This window comes from Phoca vitulina, unplaced genomic scaffold (assembly GCF_004348235.1).
Source record: "Phoca vitulina isolate PV1807 unplaced genomic scaffold, GSC_HSeal_1.0 scaffold21, whole genome shotgun sequence".
NCBI lineage: Eukaryota > Metazoa > Chordata > Mammalia > Carnivora > Phocidae > Phoca > Phoca vitulina.
Window position 1 is genome coordinate 21,595,348 of NW_022589724.1, and position 20,926 is coordinate 21,616,273.

The 20,926-nt window shown below is 38.0% G+C and overlaps 1 protein-coding gene across 1 annotated transcript; it reads left to right on the top strand.

Annotated features, from left to right (window-relative positions):
* The first annotated feature begins 11,317 nt into the window (after window positions 1-11,317).
* On the top strand, window positions 11,318-12,499 carry LOC116641336 (non-POU domain-containing octamer-binding protein-like). Its single transcript, XM_032418998.1, is given in 1 exon segment — window positions 11,318-12,499. A coding segment is annotated over 1 exon segment (1,149 nt). The 5' UTR covers window positions 11,318-11,350.
* Window positions 12,500-20,926: the final 8,427 nt, after the last annotated feature.

Here is a 20,926-nt window from a genome sequence, read left to right on the forward strand (position 1 = left end):
AGAAGCTTTAATTTTCTTATATTTTCATTATTTATTCCTTCATAAGACTAAGTATACCACTCTAGCTCAAAATAACATCCACCTCAGTTAATTCAATCCCTGTACACACACAACACTGGGACACTCATGGAGAATCCAGAATTAGGTATTATCTATCTTAGAACTGGGAGAACCAGAGGTTTATTTCCAAAACAATTTTCTAAAATCTTGTGGATGAGAGGAAGATGTCAAAATACATGTGAAATGTTAACTATCAGAACTGTAATGAGCCAATGAGCCTAGACATTTCTCTAAATTGTCTTCCCCTAACTCCAGGCATGTTCCCTGTTTCCAGTTACCATTCCTATTTCTCTGTCTTGCTGTATTAAATTCTACATTAAGTTTCTAATGGAAGTTCTTTCATTTGGGACTGACTCTAGAAATCTACAGCCAGGGACAAAGTTTAGACAGGACTCTGGAATAGAAGGGAGAAATCTTCAGCAAGACTATAATAGACAAAGGTGGAGGGCTCATAACTGCCTACATTTCTCCAGCCTCAGGAGCCCAGGACTAGATTAATCATAATCCCTCACTCATGCTACACCCTATTCATCAGTCCAAGCATCACCAGCTTGCTTGCTCCCTTAGTTTTGAATACTATTATAAACACCTATTAACTTGATTTTAACACAGAAACTAGAACATTGATTATAATTCATATCTATGTATACATCAGCTCACCCTGACACTTCCTGCCTAAGGTAACTAGCCTCTTGAATCTTGGGTTAATCATTCCCTTTCTTTCATCAATACATGTTTATATTTGATATATATTTACTATAGGTATTCCAAGAAGAATATTGTTAAGTTTGAAATGATCTGAAATTTATAAAAGGGTAATAAAATTTAAGTAATTAGGGATTATTCAATTTTATGTCTGAATATTATACTACTTAGATTCAATGATATTATTGGGTACAGCTGCCGCTTATTTATTTTTCATTGCTACGTAATAGTCCCTTGTATGAATATACCACAATGTATTTATCCAATCTCTGTGATGTGTATTTGTGTTGCTTAGTTATTCCTGCTACAGGGTATGGGTCAAAGCAGACATAGTTTATATTTCTGTGCTCCAAGTTACTAACTCTCTCATATGGGCAAGTTTCTTGACTTGTCTGAGTCATGGATTTCTAAGATTGACATAGAAGCTATTTTTGCAAAGTTGTTAGAAGAATTAAATAAAATGCCTATTACCGTTTACAAAATTTTAAAAATGTGATCACCTCAAAAGATGCAGAAAGTGCATTTGAGAGAATTTGATACCCATTCATAACCAAAATCTCTTAGCATACTGGAAATAAAAAGAATAACCCAATAAAGTTCATCTAGTATTAACCTACAGTGAAAGTCATACTTGGTGCATCTCTAAAATAATTTCACTGAAGTTTAGGAACAAGCCAAGGATGACTACTATCAAAAGCTCTTATTCAACATTGCTTTGTAAGTCTTGGCCAATGAAGTAATGACAAGGAAAAGAAATAAAATGAATATTCAAATTTTAAAAATATATATTTCATATTTCATAATCTATTAACCATTTGCTCCATCTTGTATAGTTAGTTTAATTAAATACAGTTTGCTTATAAAGTAATTTATTCAAATTTTGCTTCCAAGGTTATCAATAGACAGTCCTCATTATATACAATGACCTGTAACGGTGGTAGTAATAGTAGTAGTAGTAGTAATAATAAAATAGGTAACATTTGTGGACCCCTTGCTATATGACAAATAGTACAAAACACTCTACATGCATGATTTTATTAAACCTGTACTCTATGAGGTAAATATTATTTTATTCTCATTTTACACATGGGGAAACTGAGGCATAGAGAAATTAAGCAACTTGCTTAATATTGCACAGCAAGTCAGTGGCAGACTGGAATTTTAACACAGAGAATGGTCAACATCTCAGCCACTGCTTCTTTCAACCCTTGATTTTCCTTCTCTATCAATGGCATTCTTAATCACTATCCCCCATATTCTTGATATTTGGTTTTTTCCAATCTCCTGAATATTGTAAAATTGTGAATTTCATTCTCCTTTCAGTGGTTAGCTCTTTTCTATATTTTTTTCTCCCTTCTTCCCCCATTCCCTTCACTGTGCAGGCTCTTCAAGAGCAAACCTGAAGAACATATCCAGTCCTAGAGCCTCACTGACCAACTTAATGCTGATTATTCATAAATCAACATCTTCAAACCTGGCCAACTTCACTGCTACAGTAAAGGGCTGAAGGATTCATCCTACAGTTTTGGTAAAAAATGAATCACATAATGAATCAGAGTATATCAGGGAGGGTTAATAATATAGGTGAAGGATATAGAGAGAATATGAGGACTGGAAGAGAAAAGGAGATGGAAGGACACTCAAAAGAGAAGCAGGAAAGGAAGCGGAGTATGGAGTGGGGAACAAAACGTAGATCTAATCACTATGAATCATTCACACTGGGGATTTTTAATAATTTATAAGAATAATTGCCAAAGGATATTTTGCTCTCAAAGTACACTTGTTACTCCAAGCAGGGATTAGCAACCCTGAAATCTGTGCCTCAGGAAATATCTGACAGGAAACAACAGAAGGGATGAAGTTTCTAAAAATTAATCTAAATACCTGAGTTTGCTTATGGTTCCCCAAAAATAATTTTAGCTAGATCAACTGCAGAAGGTAATCACACAGTCCAGAAGATCATTCATTTATTTATCCATCCATTTGTTGATTAATTCATCAGTTCTACAAGTATTGATTTCTTACCTATGATGGTACGTTAAGACAAACCACACAGTGGTTCTGCCATAAGGAAGCCACAGTGGAGAAAGAGGGGAAGATAAACACTGGATGAAAAACAGTGTGGGGGCTCAGTCATTAAGCATCTGCCTTTGGCTCAGGTCATGATCTCAGGGTCCTGGGATGGAGCCCCGCATCAGGCTCCCTGCTCCGTGGGCAGCCTGCTTCTCCCTCTCCCACTCCCCCTGTTGTGTTCCCTCACTCGCTGTGTCTCTGTCAAATAAATAAAAATTAAAATTAAAAAAAAAAAAAGAAAAACAGTGTGGTAAGTGATATGATAATATATGCAAAGGAGTTTGTGGAGCTTATTTGGAGAATGTTCCATCTCAGCCTTAGGTAAGATCAGGGATGGGCTGAGGGCATGAACAGGTTTCTGGGAGATAGCAAAATCACAGGAGGGTTAACACATAAAAATTCTCTTCGCTGACGCCAAAAGTGCCCTCCATTTTACTCAAAGAGCTGCTAGCATTCTGAATGAATAATGTGAATGTTATATAACTGTGTGTGTGCGTGTGTGTGTGTTGTGTATAAGCTGTAAGTATCTGACAAAAATTCAGAAAATAATTCTTGAAAAGCAGAAATTTACTCTCAGTTGAGAGTTTCTCCTAAACTTTACTTCCTAAAGTTTCAGGCTTCTAAAAATAATTGTGTGCTGTCACAGAGACGACTGGGAAGAACAGTGAGAGTCAGAAACATGGAAATGGAGATGGTGGAGGAAAGGACAAATGGAAAGAGATAATGAAGAAATAATGCAAAGTGGTGGGGAGAGAGAGAGAAGAGAAACGCACAATGGGAAAAGGAGTAGAGTGAATGGATGAATGAAAGAAACATAAGGAAAAAATAGGAAGAATTTTGATGTGAGAAGAGCAGAATTAAGGGTGGGAATTTTTTTTTAAAGATTTTATTTATTTATTTGACAGAGAGAGAGAGAGAGACAGCGAGAGAAGGAACACAAGCAGGGGGAGTGGGAGAGGGAGAAGCAGGCCTCCCGTGGAGCAGGGAGCCCAATGCGGGGCTCGATCCCAGGACCCTGGGATCATGACCTGAGCCGAAGGCAGACGCTTAACAACTGAGCCACCCAGGCGCCCCAAGGGTGGGAATTTTTTTAATGACTAGGGCATAGATAATGAGCAGAAATAAGATTTTTTTTTTTTTAAGAAGAAAGGAGAAAGGCATGTGGATGAAGAGTGAGAAGAGGGTGATAATGTGGACAGGGTAGAAGGAGAGAAGAATAGAGAGTGTCATGAAATGGTGGATATAAAGGGAAAGTGAAGGCAAGTATGAGAAACGGACCATCAAGAATAGGAACAGAAGGACGAGCTGGTAAAAAAGATTGTCAGGATGGAGAGAGAGGGGAATGGCTGTGAAGATACAAAGCACAAAGGATGATGTTAAACAAAATGGGTTCAGAGTGAGAGATAGCTAAAAGACAGAGAAATACAAGAATGGGTCAAGGAGAGACAAAATGGAGAATGAAGGCTAGTTCTACCCTCACACTCACCTGTCAAGAAAGAACTGCTCTAATTCTGGACTTTGTGGCTCCAGCCTACTGGCCGACCCAGGGATCTGGCCATGGTGCTGAAGGACAGATCGGTGAATGGGACCTGAAGTCAGGGCTGGTGAGGTTGGGTGAGATTTAGAGGCTGTGGCGCCCCAGAGACCTTTCCCCTAGAGTCTCCTGGAGGAAGGTCAAGTACAACATCTGCCTCCCATAAAGCAAGAAAGTGTGGACACGATCTCAAGAGAAAGTTAAAAGCACTGTAAGCTCCTCCCAACAACTCCACTCCACTCTTCCAAATGGGAGACGTAAGGTCATTGTCTATGCCCAGGCAACCCCAAATGGCAGACACTGTGTATCATTATCCCAGTCATTTACACCATCATCATATTATTATTTCCCTATAATAATTAAGTATTATGCAATGGCCAAGACCAGAACACTGAAGCTAAACAACAACTGAGTATAATTCTGGGACATACCACTTGCAAGTTCTGTGGATTTGGCAAATTATTTAGCCTCTCTGAGGTTTTACTTCCTTATCTATAAAATTATAATAATATCTAATTCTTTTTTAAAATAATTGATTTAGGGGCACCTGGGTGGCTCAGTCATTAAGCGTCTGCCTTCAGCTCAGGTCATGATCCCAGGGTCCTGGGATCGAGCCCCGCATCAGGCTCCCTGCTCAGAAGGAAGCCTGCTTCTCCCTCTCCAATCCCCCTGCTTGTGTTCCCTCTCTCGCTGTCAAATAAATAAATAAAAATCTTTAATAAAAAAATAATTGATTTAAGGTTTAGAATATTATATATAAGGTGCTGAGTATGTGTCTGGTGTGCAGTAAAAGATTTAAATGATATTTGCAACTGTAGCTGCTTCTACAGCTACTACTATGATCACTGTAGGTATTACAACCAAAATAAGTTCAGGTTTTTCAGATGTTGCTAAGATGCACTGTTCATAGTTCATTTCCCCCATTTGACTATGTGCTCCTGGAGGGAAGGGGCTGTGATGAATTCACATCTGTATCCAGTACCTTAGCACAATGTCTGGCAGAAAGCAAGCACTCAATAAAGACTGGCTGGATGAATGGCCAGTAACTATCCTTCTCTCATTTACCCTAATTTCCTGAGCCCATTGAAATGCCCTACCTTGTCTATCATTCTCCAACACAGAACTCTTATAACAAGACTAAATATTGAGAGGATTAATGCATTATTTTCTCCTTATTTCCTTTGTTTTTGCAATCAATTAGCTAATCCATTCTCCCATCTCTTTACTAGGCTGATTAAACATTCTAATCTGGAGATCAATTTATTGTTAATGTTTTTTTTTTAATAATAAAACATACTCTCACAAACTTAAATGGTGCTTTATCTTAGCAATACACATGAGGCAGAATAGACACAGTGCTCAACCAGTGAATTTAGGGGGTGGCAAGGACTCAGCCCCATGCTGTGATCTCTGACAACAAGGATTGCATCACATTCCAGAGACTGATTTATTTTTACAAACTTAGTCAATGAAATTCCAAAGCCTGGCTTAAAAGTTAAGTTTTCATAATTAGCAAGGAGAATCTCAGAAAAAGATGATGTAAATGGCCTTTAACCTGATGACCTGTGGGAGAAATAACATTCTTTATTATAAAACTCATTCAAAGAATCTGATTTGGTAAAGTGTTAGATTGAAAACTTTCACAAAAACATCAAAGTTAAAGATTTGCCTGAATATTTATCACTGTTACCAACTTGTTCTATTTTGTTGTAATTAATTTATATTGTTATAATTCACTTATATGAATTATATTATTGCAATTAGAATTTGAACAAAATGATTTTTTAAATTCCAAAGACTTTAGAAATTGCTGTCATATTCTGAGAAAGTAAGTTTTAAAGAGAAACCCATAACTCTGATTGGTTGTCCCAGTAATTTCTCGCCTTAGTAATAATACTTAAATTGAAAGGTTGCTGTTTCTAAACAATATAAACACATTTAAAATCGCTCTGTTAAGACAGAGGAGGACCATCAGCACTTTCTTCTTTTCCCTCATGTATATTGCAAAAATAAAATCCTTCAATACTGCTTGATTTCTTATTCTTTAACAGTTTTTTAAATGCTATTTACTAGCCTGTCTTCTTTTTAAATTGAAGTATAATCAACATACAGTGTTTTATTAGTTTCAGGTGTACAATGTAATGATTCAACAATTCTATACATTACTCAGTGCTCATCATGGCAACTGTACTCTTAATCCCCTTTATTTCACCCAACTGCCCATTCACCTCCCCTCTGGAAACCACCAGTTTGTTCTCTGCATTTAGGAGTCTGGTTTTTTGTTTGTTCATGTGTTTTGTTTCTTAAATTCCATATATAAGTGAAATCATAAGGTATTTGTCTTTCTCTGTCTGACTTATTTCACTTAGCATTATATCCTCTAGGTCTATCCATGTTGTTGCAAATAACCAAGAGAAAAGACACATGAAAAAGTACTCAACATCACTCATCATCAGGGAAATGCAAGTCAAAACCATAAAACATAAGAGACTCTTAACTATAGGAAACAAACTGAGGGCTGCTGGAGAGGAGGTGGGTGGGGGGATGGGGTAACTGGGTGATGGGCATTGAGGAGGGCACGTGATGTAATGAGTACTGGGTGTTGTGTGCAACTGAGGAAATTACCGAACTCTACATCTGAAACTAATGATACACTATATGTTAACTAATTGAATTTAGATAAAATAAGTTTAAAAAAACCACAATGATATATCACCTTACACCTCTCAGAATGGCTGAAATCTAAAAGACAAGAAGTTGTCAGCAAGTGTTGGCAAGGATGTGGAGAAAAAGGAACCCTCGTACACTGCTGGTGGGAATGCAAATTGGTGCAGCCACTGTGGAAAACGGAATGGAGGTTCCTCAAAAATTAAAAATAAAATTTTTAGTGATCCAGGAATTCCACTACTGGGTATTTACTGAAGGAAAACAAAAACACTAATTCAAAAATATATATGTACCCCTATTATTGCAGCATTATTTACAATAGCTAAGATATGGAAGCAACCCAACTGTCCATTGATAGATGAATGAATAAATAAGATGTGTGTGCGTGTGTGTGTGTGTGTGTATATATATATATATATATATATATATATATATATATATGTGGGGGGGGGGGGGGGGGGGGGGGGGGGGGAGGAGGAGGAGGAGGAGGAGGGAGGGAGGGAAGAAAGAAGGAAGCCAAAGTTTTAGAAAAGGAAACTAGTTTGAAAACTTTGTTATTAAGAAGTATTTTACAAACTGAGATGTATACATCTCTAGGGAACTGTGAACTTAGCCTCAGGGGTTCAGAATCATCTCTACTAGAATTTAAAAATGCAATTTCATTCCAGTAATAATCTAAAATAATTCATGTAAAGCATATTCAGACTTAACTAGGTTAGCACATTATATTTGAGAACTGCCCCTCAAACTCAGTGCTGGCATTTGTGTATTTTATTTACCATGTTAATTATAACAAAGAACAACATAAAAATGATAGCATCTAATTTTTAATGTATAGTTAAGGAAACCTAATTACTCTTAAAATGTCTTGTTTTAAAGTAAACAGCAAAACAACTCAACATCCCTCATTTATGTCTGCTGAATTACTTAAATTTAAAAATAAAACTCTTAGAATTGAAGCATATTTTTTTAAAAAGTAGTCTTTAGTTTCTTGAATTCTTTAAGACACTGAAACAACATTAAGCCAATAATTGGTGTAACAGAGAAATTAACTTGCTACTATCACTTTTCTGAATTTATTAGCTTATTCTCAAAGAAAGGTGTTTCCTAGTTCATATACTCCAATTGGAAGGAAAATGAAAATGATTGTAAGAAATTTGATTTGTTCATGAATCATTGACATTATATCAAAAACTAATGATGTACTATATGTTGGCTAATTGAATTTAAATTTAAAAAAAGAAATTTGATTTTTTATGAATTCATTTTTGAAATTATCACTTCCATTATCTATTTATTCCACTGAAGAGTCAGCCAGCAAACCATGCTGAATTAAAAAGTTTTTCAAAAAAATTTATATGATCTTTATATATATTTATACTCACATAAGTATAAACATATATACATATATAATCTGCACTGGTAAAGTTAAAAACAGTCAGAGATTAAGTCATAACTGGAATTTAAATTCACACTGTTAAAGCCACCACTATATATTTGCTTCAAATATGCCGTGTACAGTGTATTCATGGTGTGATGGGGTCTGGCCCTTACTGAGGGAAGTTAAGCCTATTGTTACAAAGGTTAGGCTGAAGAAGAACAGTTCATTGAGGACATGTAAATTATCAAAAGGAAAGAGGACACTTTCTCCAGGGACAGAAAGTGTCTGAGGATTATGAGAGCGTAATGATGATAAAGTACTAGTTAATTTGTATTGAGTGATGACTATATGACACACACCATTCTATTACATGCTTTTGTTCATTTCATACTCACAATAGCATTTTTTTATTAGTACTAAGAAAGGCAGTATAGCTTAGTGTTTGGGCTAACAGACTATAAAGTTGCAATCCTAGCTCTACCACTTACCAGCCGTGAGATCTTGGGCAAATATCTTAACCTATACACACCTCAGTTTTCTAATCAGTAATGAGAATTAATAATAGTCCACACCTCATAAGGTTGTTAATTGGTAAACAATGAGATTATGTAAAATATTTAAACAACCCTCATACATAGGAAACATTACATAAAAATTATTATTCCTGTTGAAATATTTCAAAAATAGATAATTGAGATTCTCTACAGTCTTAAAGTATTTGAACAAGATTCAGTTCCCAGTCTGTCTGAAACCAAACTTATGTTCATAATCTCCTCCTGTAGCATTTTCCTATGGCAAGGCTAATTGAAGTTGTAAAAACACATTTCTCAACCTTTACAATCTTTCTCTTACTAATTTGTGAAGGAATATATTCTTGTTAAGGATAGAGAGTTTGTCATGAGGATATTATTCAACCCATTCAAGCTCAAGATACTCTTAGAAATTGGGGGATAGGAAACTCTCATTTACCTGAGGGCTTACTTAATTCAAGACTCTGGACTAGATAATTCATTCATCCATGTATTTTTTAAATTGATCATCAACTATAAAATACTCTGGTGGGCATTAAGGATAAAACAATGAAAAATATCTGATTAGGTCCCTAATGGATCCTCACTCTAGTGAGGATAAAAACATAATTTCAAGTGTCATGTAAGCAAAAGAGAAGTACAGTTGAAGATGGGACTTTTATTCACAGTAATTTACATGTGGATGGCTGAAACTATAAGAAAGAATAGGTTCTTCCCCACATCCCCACAATTTGGAAAAAATGTGTTGAGACTAACTCACAATGTCTATCTGATTCCAATTTCTCCACTAGACCACACTGTCTTCCACATGAAAACTCAGTGCCCTGTTGCTTCAAGAATATTCCCCTTCTTTCTGCTTTAACCATATAGGGTCAATTTCTTGGATTTCTGACAATTTTTTTGTTTTGAAATTCCAATTATTCCTTAGTATGCCAAATTCCTCATCATATTTTCTAACTATATCCTTCTTTTTTGTTGTTTTTTTGTAGTTTAGTTTTTTGTTTTTTAGTTTAGTTATTTAAAATCTATTAATTAGCATACTGTGTAATATTAGTTTCAAGTGTACCTTTTAGTGATTGAGCACTTATGTACAATACCTGGTGCTCATCAAAAGTGCACTCCTTAATCCCCATCATCTATTTAACTCATCCCCCCACCCACCTCCCCTTTCGTAACCATCAGCTTGTTCTCTATAGTTAAGAGTCTGTTTCTTGATTTGCCTCTCTCTCTTTTTTTCCCTTTGCTCGTTTTGTTTCTTAAATCCCATATATGAGTGAAATTATAAGGTATTTGTCTTTCTCTGACTTATTTCACTCAGCATAATACTTTCTAGCTCTAAAACAAATTGTTTTTTTGCTGCAGTTGTTAGGTACATTGTTCTTTTTTATTGTTATGTTAATCACCATACATAACATCATTAGTTTTTGATGTAGTGTTCCATGATTCATTGTTTGCGTATAACACCCAGTGCTCCATGCAGAACGTGCCCTCTTTAATACCCATCACCAGGCTAACCCATCCTCCCACCCCCCTCCCCTCTAGAACCCTCAGTTTGTTTTTCAGAGTCCATCGTCTCTCATGGTTCATCTCCCCCTCCGATATCCCCCCCTTCATACATTGTTATATATATATGTGTGTCACTTAGTTTAAGTATCAATCATGTTCAAATCTCCTATATCCGTACTTTTTTCTTTGTTTGTTCTATCAGGTACTGAAAAGGCATGTTAAAATCTCCCACTATGTTTGTGGGTTAGTCTATTATTGTTTAGTTGTGTCAAATTTTGTTTCTATACATTAAGGCCATATATTTGGGGACATGAATTTAGAATTACTATGATTTCCTGGGCAATTAAAACTGTTAACATTATGAAAAAAAAAAAAATAATAATGTATCAATGTTGGCTCATCAATTGTAAGAAATATATCACACTAATGCAAGATGTTAATAAATGAGAAAACTATGAGGTGGGAAGGGAGTATGTGGGAATTCTCTGTACTTTCTGCACAATTTTTTTTGTAAATCTAAACTGTCTTTAGCTCGTTTCCGGCGGTCGCGCGCTCTTTTCTCGGGACGGTAGAGGCCGTGTAGCGTCGCCGTTACTCTGAGGAGAGAACAGTCGGTAGAGGGGTGCAAAAACGCAGAGCAATAAAACCTTTAACTTGGAGAAGTGAAACCATACTCCAAGGAAGCATCATCAGCATCACCCCCAGCAGCACCACCAGCAACAGCAGCAGCTGCCACCACCGCCACCAATACCTGCAAATGGGCAACAAGCCAGCAGCCAAAATGAAGGCTTGACTATTGACCTGAAGAATTTTAGGAAACCAGGAGAGAAGGCCTTTACCCAACGTAGCTGGCTCTTTGTGGGCAATCTTCCTCCTGACATCACTGAGGAGGAGATGAGGAAACTATTTGAGAAATATGGGAAGGCAGGCAAAGTCTTCGTTCATAAGGATAAGGGCTTTGGCTTTATCCACTTGGAAACACGAACTCTAGCGGAGATTGCCAAAGAAGAACTGGACAACATGCCACTCCGTGGAAAGCAGCTGCGTGTGCGCTTCGCCTGCTATAGTGCATCCCTTACAGTCCGAAACCTTCCTCAGTATGTTTCCAATGAACTGCTGGAGGAAGCCTTTTCAGTGTTTGGCCAGGTGGAAAGGGCTGTAGTCATTGTGGATGATCGAGGAAGGCCCTCAGGAAAAGGCATTGTTGAATTCTCAGGGAAGCCAGCTGCTCAGAAAGCCCTGGACAGGTGCAGTGAAGGCGCCTTCCTGCTAACCACATTTCCTTGGCCTGTGACTGTGGAGCCCATGGACCAGTTGGATGATGAAGAGGGGCTTCCAGAGAAGCTGGTTATAAAGAACCAGCAATTTCACAAGGAGCAAGAGCAGCCACCCAGATTTGCACGGCCTGGCTCCTTTGAGTATGAGTATGCCATGCGCTGGAAGGCACTCACTGAGATGGAGAAGCAGCAGCAGGACCAAGTGGACCGCAACATCAAGGAAGCTGGCGAGGAGCTGGAGATGGAGATGGAGGCTGCTCGCCATGCGCATCAGGTCATGCTAATGAGACAGGATTTGATGAGGCGTCAAGAAGAACTTCGGAGGATGGAAGAACTGCACAACCAAGAAGTGCAAAAATGAAAGCAAATGGAGCTCAGGCAGGAGGAGGAATGCAGGCACTGTGAGGAAGAGATGCGGCGGCAACCCGAAGAAATGATGCGGCAACAGCAGGAAGGATTCAAGGGAACATTCCCTGATGCGAGAGAACAGGAGATACACATGGGCCAGATGGCTATGGGAGGTGCTATGGGCATAAACAACAGAGGAGCCATGCCCCCTGCTCCAGTACCAGCTGGTACCCCAGCTCCTCCAGGACCTGACACTATGATGCCAGATGGAACCTTGGGATTGACCCCACCAACAACTGAACACTTTAGCCAAGCTTCTACAATGGAAGGAATTGGGGCAATTGGTGGAACCCCTCCTGCATTCAACTGTGCAGCTCCTGGAGCTGAATATGCTCCAAACAAACGTTGCCGAGACTAATAAAAATTTCAGTGTCTAGTTTCCTAAAAACCCTTAAGAGAAGGACCCTTTTTGGACTAGCCAGAATTCTGCCCTGGAAAAGTGTTAGGGATTCCTCCCAATAGTTAGGTCTTCCTTGCCTGTACTACTCTGAGGGAGTTTGCTGGAGGCTGAGGGCAAGGGAGGGGCGATATTTAACAAATCAGTTCTGTGTGGTATATCGTTTAACTAGTTGATTTTGTGTGGTGCATTCCTGAAGTCTCATGTGATTGTTGAGGGCCTGTGGGGGGTGGAAGGAAACCATGACAAAATGGATCCAGTTAGAGCCCCCATTAATCTTGATCATTCCATTCTTTGTCCATCCTGTTCTATTTGGTTTCTCATTATACCCTCCAAACCCCAGAAACACTGCCACATATACCACAAAAACAAGCATCCCCCAGTGACCTTAGCCCCAGTGTTCCATTCACTCGCAGGTGGGAATTCAGGCAAATGTCCACAGAGGTCACAGACGACATACATACGGTTCTGTTATATCCCATATATTACCCCTTCATGTCCTAAGGAAGACATTTTCTCTTAGAGATTTTCATTTTAGTGTATCTTTAAAAAAAAAAATCTTGTGTTAAGTTGCCTCCATCTTTTTTCTTGGGTTAGGACAACCCAGGAACGGCCCTTTTGTGTCTATGATGTTGTTGTTCACAGCTTTTCTTGATAGGCCTAGTACAATCTTGGGAACAGGGTTGCTGTATGCTGAAGGTCGGACAGTAGCTCTTAGCCTTGCCTATCTTAGGTAGTTATGCTGTGCATTTTTTTTATTGGTGTACCATGTTTGATTCGTCCCTGATATCTTTGGAATTTTTCTGAGAAATGGAGCAGTAATATAACATCAGCTTATTAAAATACGTTTTAAGCCTTTAAAAAATAATAATAATTAAAAAAAAAGTATGGGGGGCGCCTGGGTGGCTCAGTCCTTAAACATCTGCCTTTGGCTCAGGTCATGATCCCAGGGTCCTGGCAGCGAACCCCGCATCGGGCTCCTTGTTCAGCCAGGAGCCTGCTTCTCCCTCTCCCACTCCCCCTGCTTGTGTTCCCTCTCTCGCTGTGTGTCTCTCTCCGTCAAATATATAAATAAAATCCTTAAAAAAAAATCATTGAGCATCTACTGAATACCAGTCCTTGTCCTAGACACTGGTGACCCAACAATAGAGAAGATAATATATATTTCTTCCCTCATGTGTCTCCCAGACCAGCTGATACAGAAGTAATTACAAGTGTAATGAATGTTTTGAAAAGAATTAAGGAATAATCTTGGGGGGATGTCTAAATTGGCAAGGCTTTGCTTTTACCATGTGATCTCTAATGCTCAGAACCCAATTAGGTAGACTTTATTAGTCCTATTTAAAAGATGAATATATTGAGGGGCACCTGGGTGGCTCAGTCAGTTAAGCAGCTGACTCTTGATCTCAGCTCAGGTCTTGATCTCAGGGTCATGAGTTCAAGCTCCCCAAGATGAATATATTGAGACTCAAATAAGAAAAAGTGACTGGGCTGATGTCCCTGAGTTTGTGATGTATGGACCAGGGAGTCAAAGACAGATGTGCTACCTCCAAACTCGCGAGCTTTCCAGGAGACCAGGGAAAGGAAAATACAAGTTGCTGGAACATACTTAAAGCTCCAAGGCATGTTCAGGTTTAGAAACAGAGTAATTTAATTCAAAGTGTCCTTTTTAACATCATCAGAAGAAATACTATTGCAGTACTTTTCCAAAACTGAAAGCTGCTCTGCTCATTTATAATTTTTGGAGAAAGAAATATCTAGAAAAGTAGAAAAACATTTTGAACCAAAGACTTTCTCTTGGATTTAGATATATAGTCACCAATGAACCCAAAAAATGCACTTTATGAACAATCATTATCTTCTTTCCTAGTCATGTTTTACAGCTTTCTAAGATTATCTAAAACCAATTTTTACTTTAGGTGTCTCAGAAAACAATTTATTTTTTTTAAAGATTTTATTTATTTATTTGACAGAGACACAGCGAGAGAGGGAACACAAGCAGGGGGAGTGGGAGAAGGAGAAGCAGGCTTCCTGCTGAGCAGGGAGCCTGATGCAGGGCTCGATCCCAGGACCCTGGGATCATGACCTGAGCCGAAGGCAGACGCTTAACGCCTGAGCCACCCAGGCGCCCCAAGACAGAAAACAATTTAAGAGCAAAAAGAATAATGTTATTTTTTAAGATAAATAATGTTATTATTTAAAAGCAAAAATAATGTTATTTTTAACATTAACTGGAATGAAAATGAAACAAAACAAACCTGAATTTACGACAAGCATATTTAAGTTTAATTTACATTAAGACCTTGTTTTCAATATGGTTAGGTGGTTAGCAAAAGATCTTTGGTTTTTATTTTTTCTTATTGTAGACTAAGGTATTTTGCAGTCTAACACCTGAAAAAAAGTTCTTTTAGATTGCAATGATAAGTTTTATTACCTCTCTCCCTTTGATTAGAGTTGATTATTTCTTTACAGAAAAATTCTTCTGATTTTATTTTTTCATTCTCAAAGAGGAGCCTTAGATGAGTATGATTCCATATTTTACCTTTGATATTTTATTTTGTCTTAATATGACTTGTCCAATTGCAATCATTACGAATTTTTGTACACTTTTTCCACCTTTTCTTTAAGGGTGCACCTGGGTGGTTCAGTTGGTTTTAAGCATCTGCCTTCGGTTCAGGTCATGAACCCAGGGTCCTGGGATTGAGCCCAGAGTCGGGCTCCCTGCTGAGCAGGGAGCCTGCTTCTCCCTCTCCTTCTGCTACTCCCCCTGCTTGTGCTCTCTTGCTTACTCAATCAAATAAATAAATAAAATCTTAAAAAAAAAAAATTCTGATAGATAAAAGAGTATTGTCCCAGCATTTATATCTTCTTGAGGTATTGACTCTTTTATCATTATATAATGTCCTTCTTTATCTCTTGTAACAACTTTTTTACTTAAAGTCTGTTTTGTCTGATATTAACACAGCTCTCTCTTGGTTACTACTTTCACTGAATATCTTTTCCATTCTTTTACTTTTGCTTGTGTCTTTTTTTTTTTAATTTTATTTTATTATGTTATGTTAGTCACCATACAATACATCATTTGTTTTTGATGTAGTGATCCACGATTCATTGTTTTCATATAATACCCAGTGCTCCATGCAGTACATGCCCTCCTTAATACCCATCACTGGGCTAACCCAGCTCCCCACCCCGCCTCCCCTCTAAAACCCTGTTTGTTTCTCAGAGTCCATAGTCTCTCATGGTTCGTCTCCCCCTCCGATTCCCCCCCCCTTCATTTTCCCCTTCCTTCTCCTAATGTCCTCCCTGCTATTCCTTATGTTCCACAAATAAGTGAAACCATATGATAATTGACTTTCTCTGCTTGACTTATTTCACTTAGCATAATCTCCTCCAGTCCCATCCATGTTGATGTAAAAGTTGGGTATTCAGCCTTTCTGATGGCTGAGTAATATGCCTACTCTCGCCACTATTGTTCAACATAGTACTAGAAGTCCTAGCAACAGCAATCAGACAACAAAAAGAAATAAAAGGTATTCAAATTGGCAAAGAAGAAGTCAAACTCTCTCTTCACAGATGACATGATACTTTGTGTGTAGACTCCATTGACAAATTACTAGAACTCGTACAGCAATTCAGTAATGTGGCAGGATACAAAATCAATGCACAGTAATTAGTTGCTTTCTTATACACTAACAATGCAACTGTAGAAAGAGAAATTAGAGAAATGATTCCATTTACAATAGCACCAAAAACCATAAGATACCTCAGAATAAACCTAACCAAAGAGGTAAAGGGTCTATACTCTAGGAACTATAGAACACTCATGAAAGAAATTGAAGAAGAAACAAAAAGATGGAAAAACATTCCATGCTCATGGATCGGAAGAATAAACATTGTTAAAATGTCTATGCTACCCAGAGTGATCTATACCTTCAACGCCATCCCAGTCAACATTCCAATGACGTTTTTCAAAGTGCTAGAACAAACAATCCTAAAATTTGTATGGAATCAGAAAAGACCCTGATTGCCAAGGAAATGTTGAAAAAGAAAAACAAAGCTGGGGGCATCACCTTGCCTGATTTCAAGCTATATTACAAAGCAGTGATCACCAAGACAGCATGGTACTGGCACAAAAACAGACATACAGACCAATGGAACAGAATAGAGAGCCCAGATATGGACTCTCAACTCTTCGGTCAAATAATCGTCAACGAAGCAGGAAAAAATATGCAATGGAAAAAAGACAGTCTCTTCAATAAATGGTGCTGGGAGAATTGGACAGCCACATGCAGAAGAATGAAACTCGACCATTCTCTTACACCATTCACAAAGATAAACTCAAAATGGATGAAAGACCTCAATGTGACACAGGAATCCATCAAAATCCAAGAGGAGAACATAGGCAGTAACCTCTTTGTCATCGCCCACAGCAACTTCTTTCAAGATACATCTCCAAAGGCTAGTGAAACAAAAGCAAAAATGAACTTTTGGGACTTCATCAAGATAAAAAGCTTCTGCACAGCAAAGGAAACAGTCAACAAAACAAAGAGGCAACCCACAGAGTGGGAGAAGATATTTGCAAATGACACTACAGATAAAGGGCTGGTATCCAAGATCTATAAAGAACTTCTCAAACTCAACACCCAAAAAACAAACAATCAAGTCAAAAAATGGGCAGAAGATATGAACAGACACTTCTCTGAAGAAGACATACAAATAGCTAACAGACACATGAAAAAATGTTCATCTTCATTAGCCAGCAGGGAAATGCAAATCAAAACCACACTGAGATACCACCTTACACCAGTTAGAATGGCAAAAATGGACAGGGAGAGAAACAACAAATGTTGGAGAGGTTGTGGAGAAAGGGGAACCCTCTTACAGTGTTGGTGGGAATGCAAGTTGGTACAGCCACTTTGGAAAACAGTGTGGAGGTGCCTCAAAAATTTAAAAATAGAGCTACCCTATGACCCAGCAATTGCACTCCTGGGTATTTACCCCAAAGACACAGATGTAGTGAAAAGAAGGGCCATATGCACCCAATGTTCATAGCAGCAATGTCCGCAATAGCCAAACTGTGGAAAGAGCTGAGATGCCCTTCAACAGATGACTGGATAAAGAAGATATGGTCCATATATACAATGGAATATTACTCAGCTATCAGAAAGGATGAATACCCAACTTTTACATCAACATGGATGGGACTGGAGGAGATTATGCTAAGTGAAATAAGTCAAGCAGAGAAAGTCAATTATCATATGGTTTCACTTATTTGTGGAACATAAGGAATAGCAGGGAGGACACTAGGAGAAGGAAGGGAAAAATGAAGGGGGGGAATTGGAGGGAGAGATGAACCATGAGAGACTATGGACTCCAAGTAACAAACTGAGGGTTTTAGAGGGAAGGGGGATGGGAGGATGGGTTAGCCCAGTGATGGAGCACCAGGTATTATAAGAAAACAGTGAATCGTGGATCACTACATCAAAATCTAATCATGTATGGTGACTAACATAACATAATTAAATTAAATTAAATTTAAAAAATAGCAATGTATTTAGAATGTTGTCTTTAATGGCAACAGTAATTAGCTAAAGGCACATTATTTTGATAAAAGTTAAACCTACTTCCTCCATGGTAGTTGGTTTCTTCTTCTCTAGAATAGCAAAATATTTTCTTTAGAATTAAAACTTACTAATTATTCCTTCTAATTATAATAGAGTTCTCAGGAGAAAGAGTGACTAGCAGAATGAGTGTGAATTACAATAACCTGGTGGTTGTCATTCAGTATGTCTCCTCCTTGATACAAATAGCATGATTAAAATGAATATTTTATGTTTTTATATTCTAATATTGTAAGAATAAATATTGATATTTCATGATGGGAAAGAACTGAGTAAGAAATAGATGAAATAACTGTAGGACCAGAGAACTAATAGAATAATAGTAACTGTCTTCTAACATTTGAAAATATATTGCTTAGGTAGTTACCTTTGTCCATGGTTAGGTCAATTTCATAAATATTTCCTGAGTACCCTCTGCAGTAAAGGCTGGGTGTTAAGTGCTGTGGGAACCTAGTCTGTAAGATACAAAGGGAAAAATAATATTTCTTTTCCTCAGTGCTATATATCTCCAGTGAATAACAAAGTGCAGCTCATGGGAAATGCATAATAAATATTTATAAACTGACTGGGACAAACATAGATGAAGGAACATTATTCTTGACTTCCCTGATTCCAAATTATTGTATTTAACTGAATCTAAAATACCATCACTTGTAAGATACATTATTTTAATGTACCATTGAGAAAAAAAAATGCCACCAATTATTTGTGACATGCCATAGATTTAGATGCATCCCAATATGAGATGTTAAAATGTAAAAAAAAAAAAAAAAAAAAAAAAAGGAAATGGGTCATATAATCCATAAAATATGGTAGCTGGATCATGAACAGTTTAGCTCACAGTGTCTAGAAACAGGCCTAGATTTGAATCGGGGCACCAAGGAATAGTAGACTTTATGCTGAAAGTCTCTGCTTTCAAGTTTAATCTGGCAAATAAAAAAATAGGGCAAAATTTTGAATCCATTAGTCATCTGAAAGCTGTTTCCTAACATAAAATATATACAATGGAATATTACTCAGCCATCAAAAAGAATGAAATCTTGCCATGTGCAATGATATAGATGGAACTAGAGGGTATTATGCTAAGCGAAATAAGTCAGTCAGAGAAAGGTAAGTATCATATGGTTTCATTCATATATGGAATTTAAGAAACAAAAGAGATGAACATAGGAGAAGGGAAGGAAAAATAAAATAAGATGAAAATTGAGAGGGAGGCAAACCATAAGAGCTGCTGAACTCTAGGAAACAAACTGAGGGTTGCTGGAGGGGAAGGGAGTGGGAGGAAGGGATAACTGAGTGATGGGCATTAAGGAGGGCACTTGATGTAATGAGCGCTGGGTGTTATATGCAACTGATGAATCACTGAACTCTACTTCTGAAACTAATTTTTAAAATGTTTTTAATTTTGTCAAAGCAAAACAGAGAGGCCTTTTTGTGCAGTGGATTGACTGCATGGTTTGGCTTCAAACAGCCCTTGGTTCAAGTTATATTTCACCAGTTACCTTATTTTTCTAAGTCATTATAAAATGAAGGTAATAAGTACACATGTTATGAGGTTGTTTTGTGGTTTACATGAGAAAGGCCTATAAATTACTAAGTACATAAATATAAATTACCTTCCTTTAACTGGATAATTATATGAAAATGAACAAGATTTGTGTTTAATGGAAATTTGGGTACTAAGGGAATAGAGAAGTCAGATACTTCATTTCAATCAGATAATCAAGAAATGCTCCCTGTAGGGGGGCTGCATTTGGACCTAGAGACCCAGGAGAAGGGAGATCAAAGATTGAGGTAGTTGAATTGTAAGATGGGATAATAAACCAGTTAAGTGACAGGAAATGGGCAATGTGTGTCTGGCATGTTGGGACTCTGATGTATAGATTCTGTGTGCTTTCATGAATTCAGAATAGTAAAAGATCTAAAACTGGTGGCTTTCCCGAGTGGTGGTTGCAAAGGATCATAATCAAATATCTGAGCGGCAGACTTGAGAATTGGCTAACAAGGGAAGGGTGACCTAAAGTTGGGTTAAAAGTCTATGACATTCCCATTCTTTACAGGACACAGCTACTAAACTAGCAGTTGTACTTAAATTTGAGAGAAGCAAAGAAGCCCCTGACCCAACCACACATAGTGGGCAGCCTTGGCAGGCAACAAAGCCCAGAGGGCCAGGCTCACACACTAGAGTGCTTACAACAGTCAAAGCCAGACCTTGCAGCCAGCTGCACCAGAGGCCTGCCCCACCTACCATGCACCACAGTAATCATGGCCAGTCCTCTTAGCCACACAAACCAGGAGCCAGCCCCACTCACCAGCATGCCTGTAAACATTGCAGCCAAGCCTTACAGACTGCTATGCCAGGGGATAGCCCCCCACACCAGCAAAACACCAGCAAATACACACCAATCATGACCCAACGACAACAGAAGGGTGCATGCATCCCTCATAGGGGATACCCTGAAGGCACTTGGCTCAGGTGACCAAGAGTGTTTGTGCTACGGGGCCCCACAGGACACCTTCTACATAAGTGACTCCATTAGGACCAGGAGACATAACTGACATATCTAACGCATAGAAACAAACACAGAGAGTTAGGCACAATGATGACATAGAGAATCTGTTCCAAATAGAAGAACAAAAAACCCACAGAAAAAGAACTGAACAAAAGAGATAAGAAATCTACTAGATAAAGAGTTCAAAGTAATGGTAATAATGATGCTTATCAAACTCAGGAGTAAAATGGATGAGCACTGTGAGAAATTCA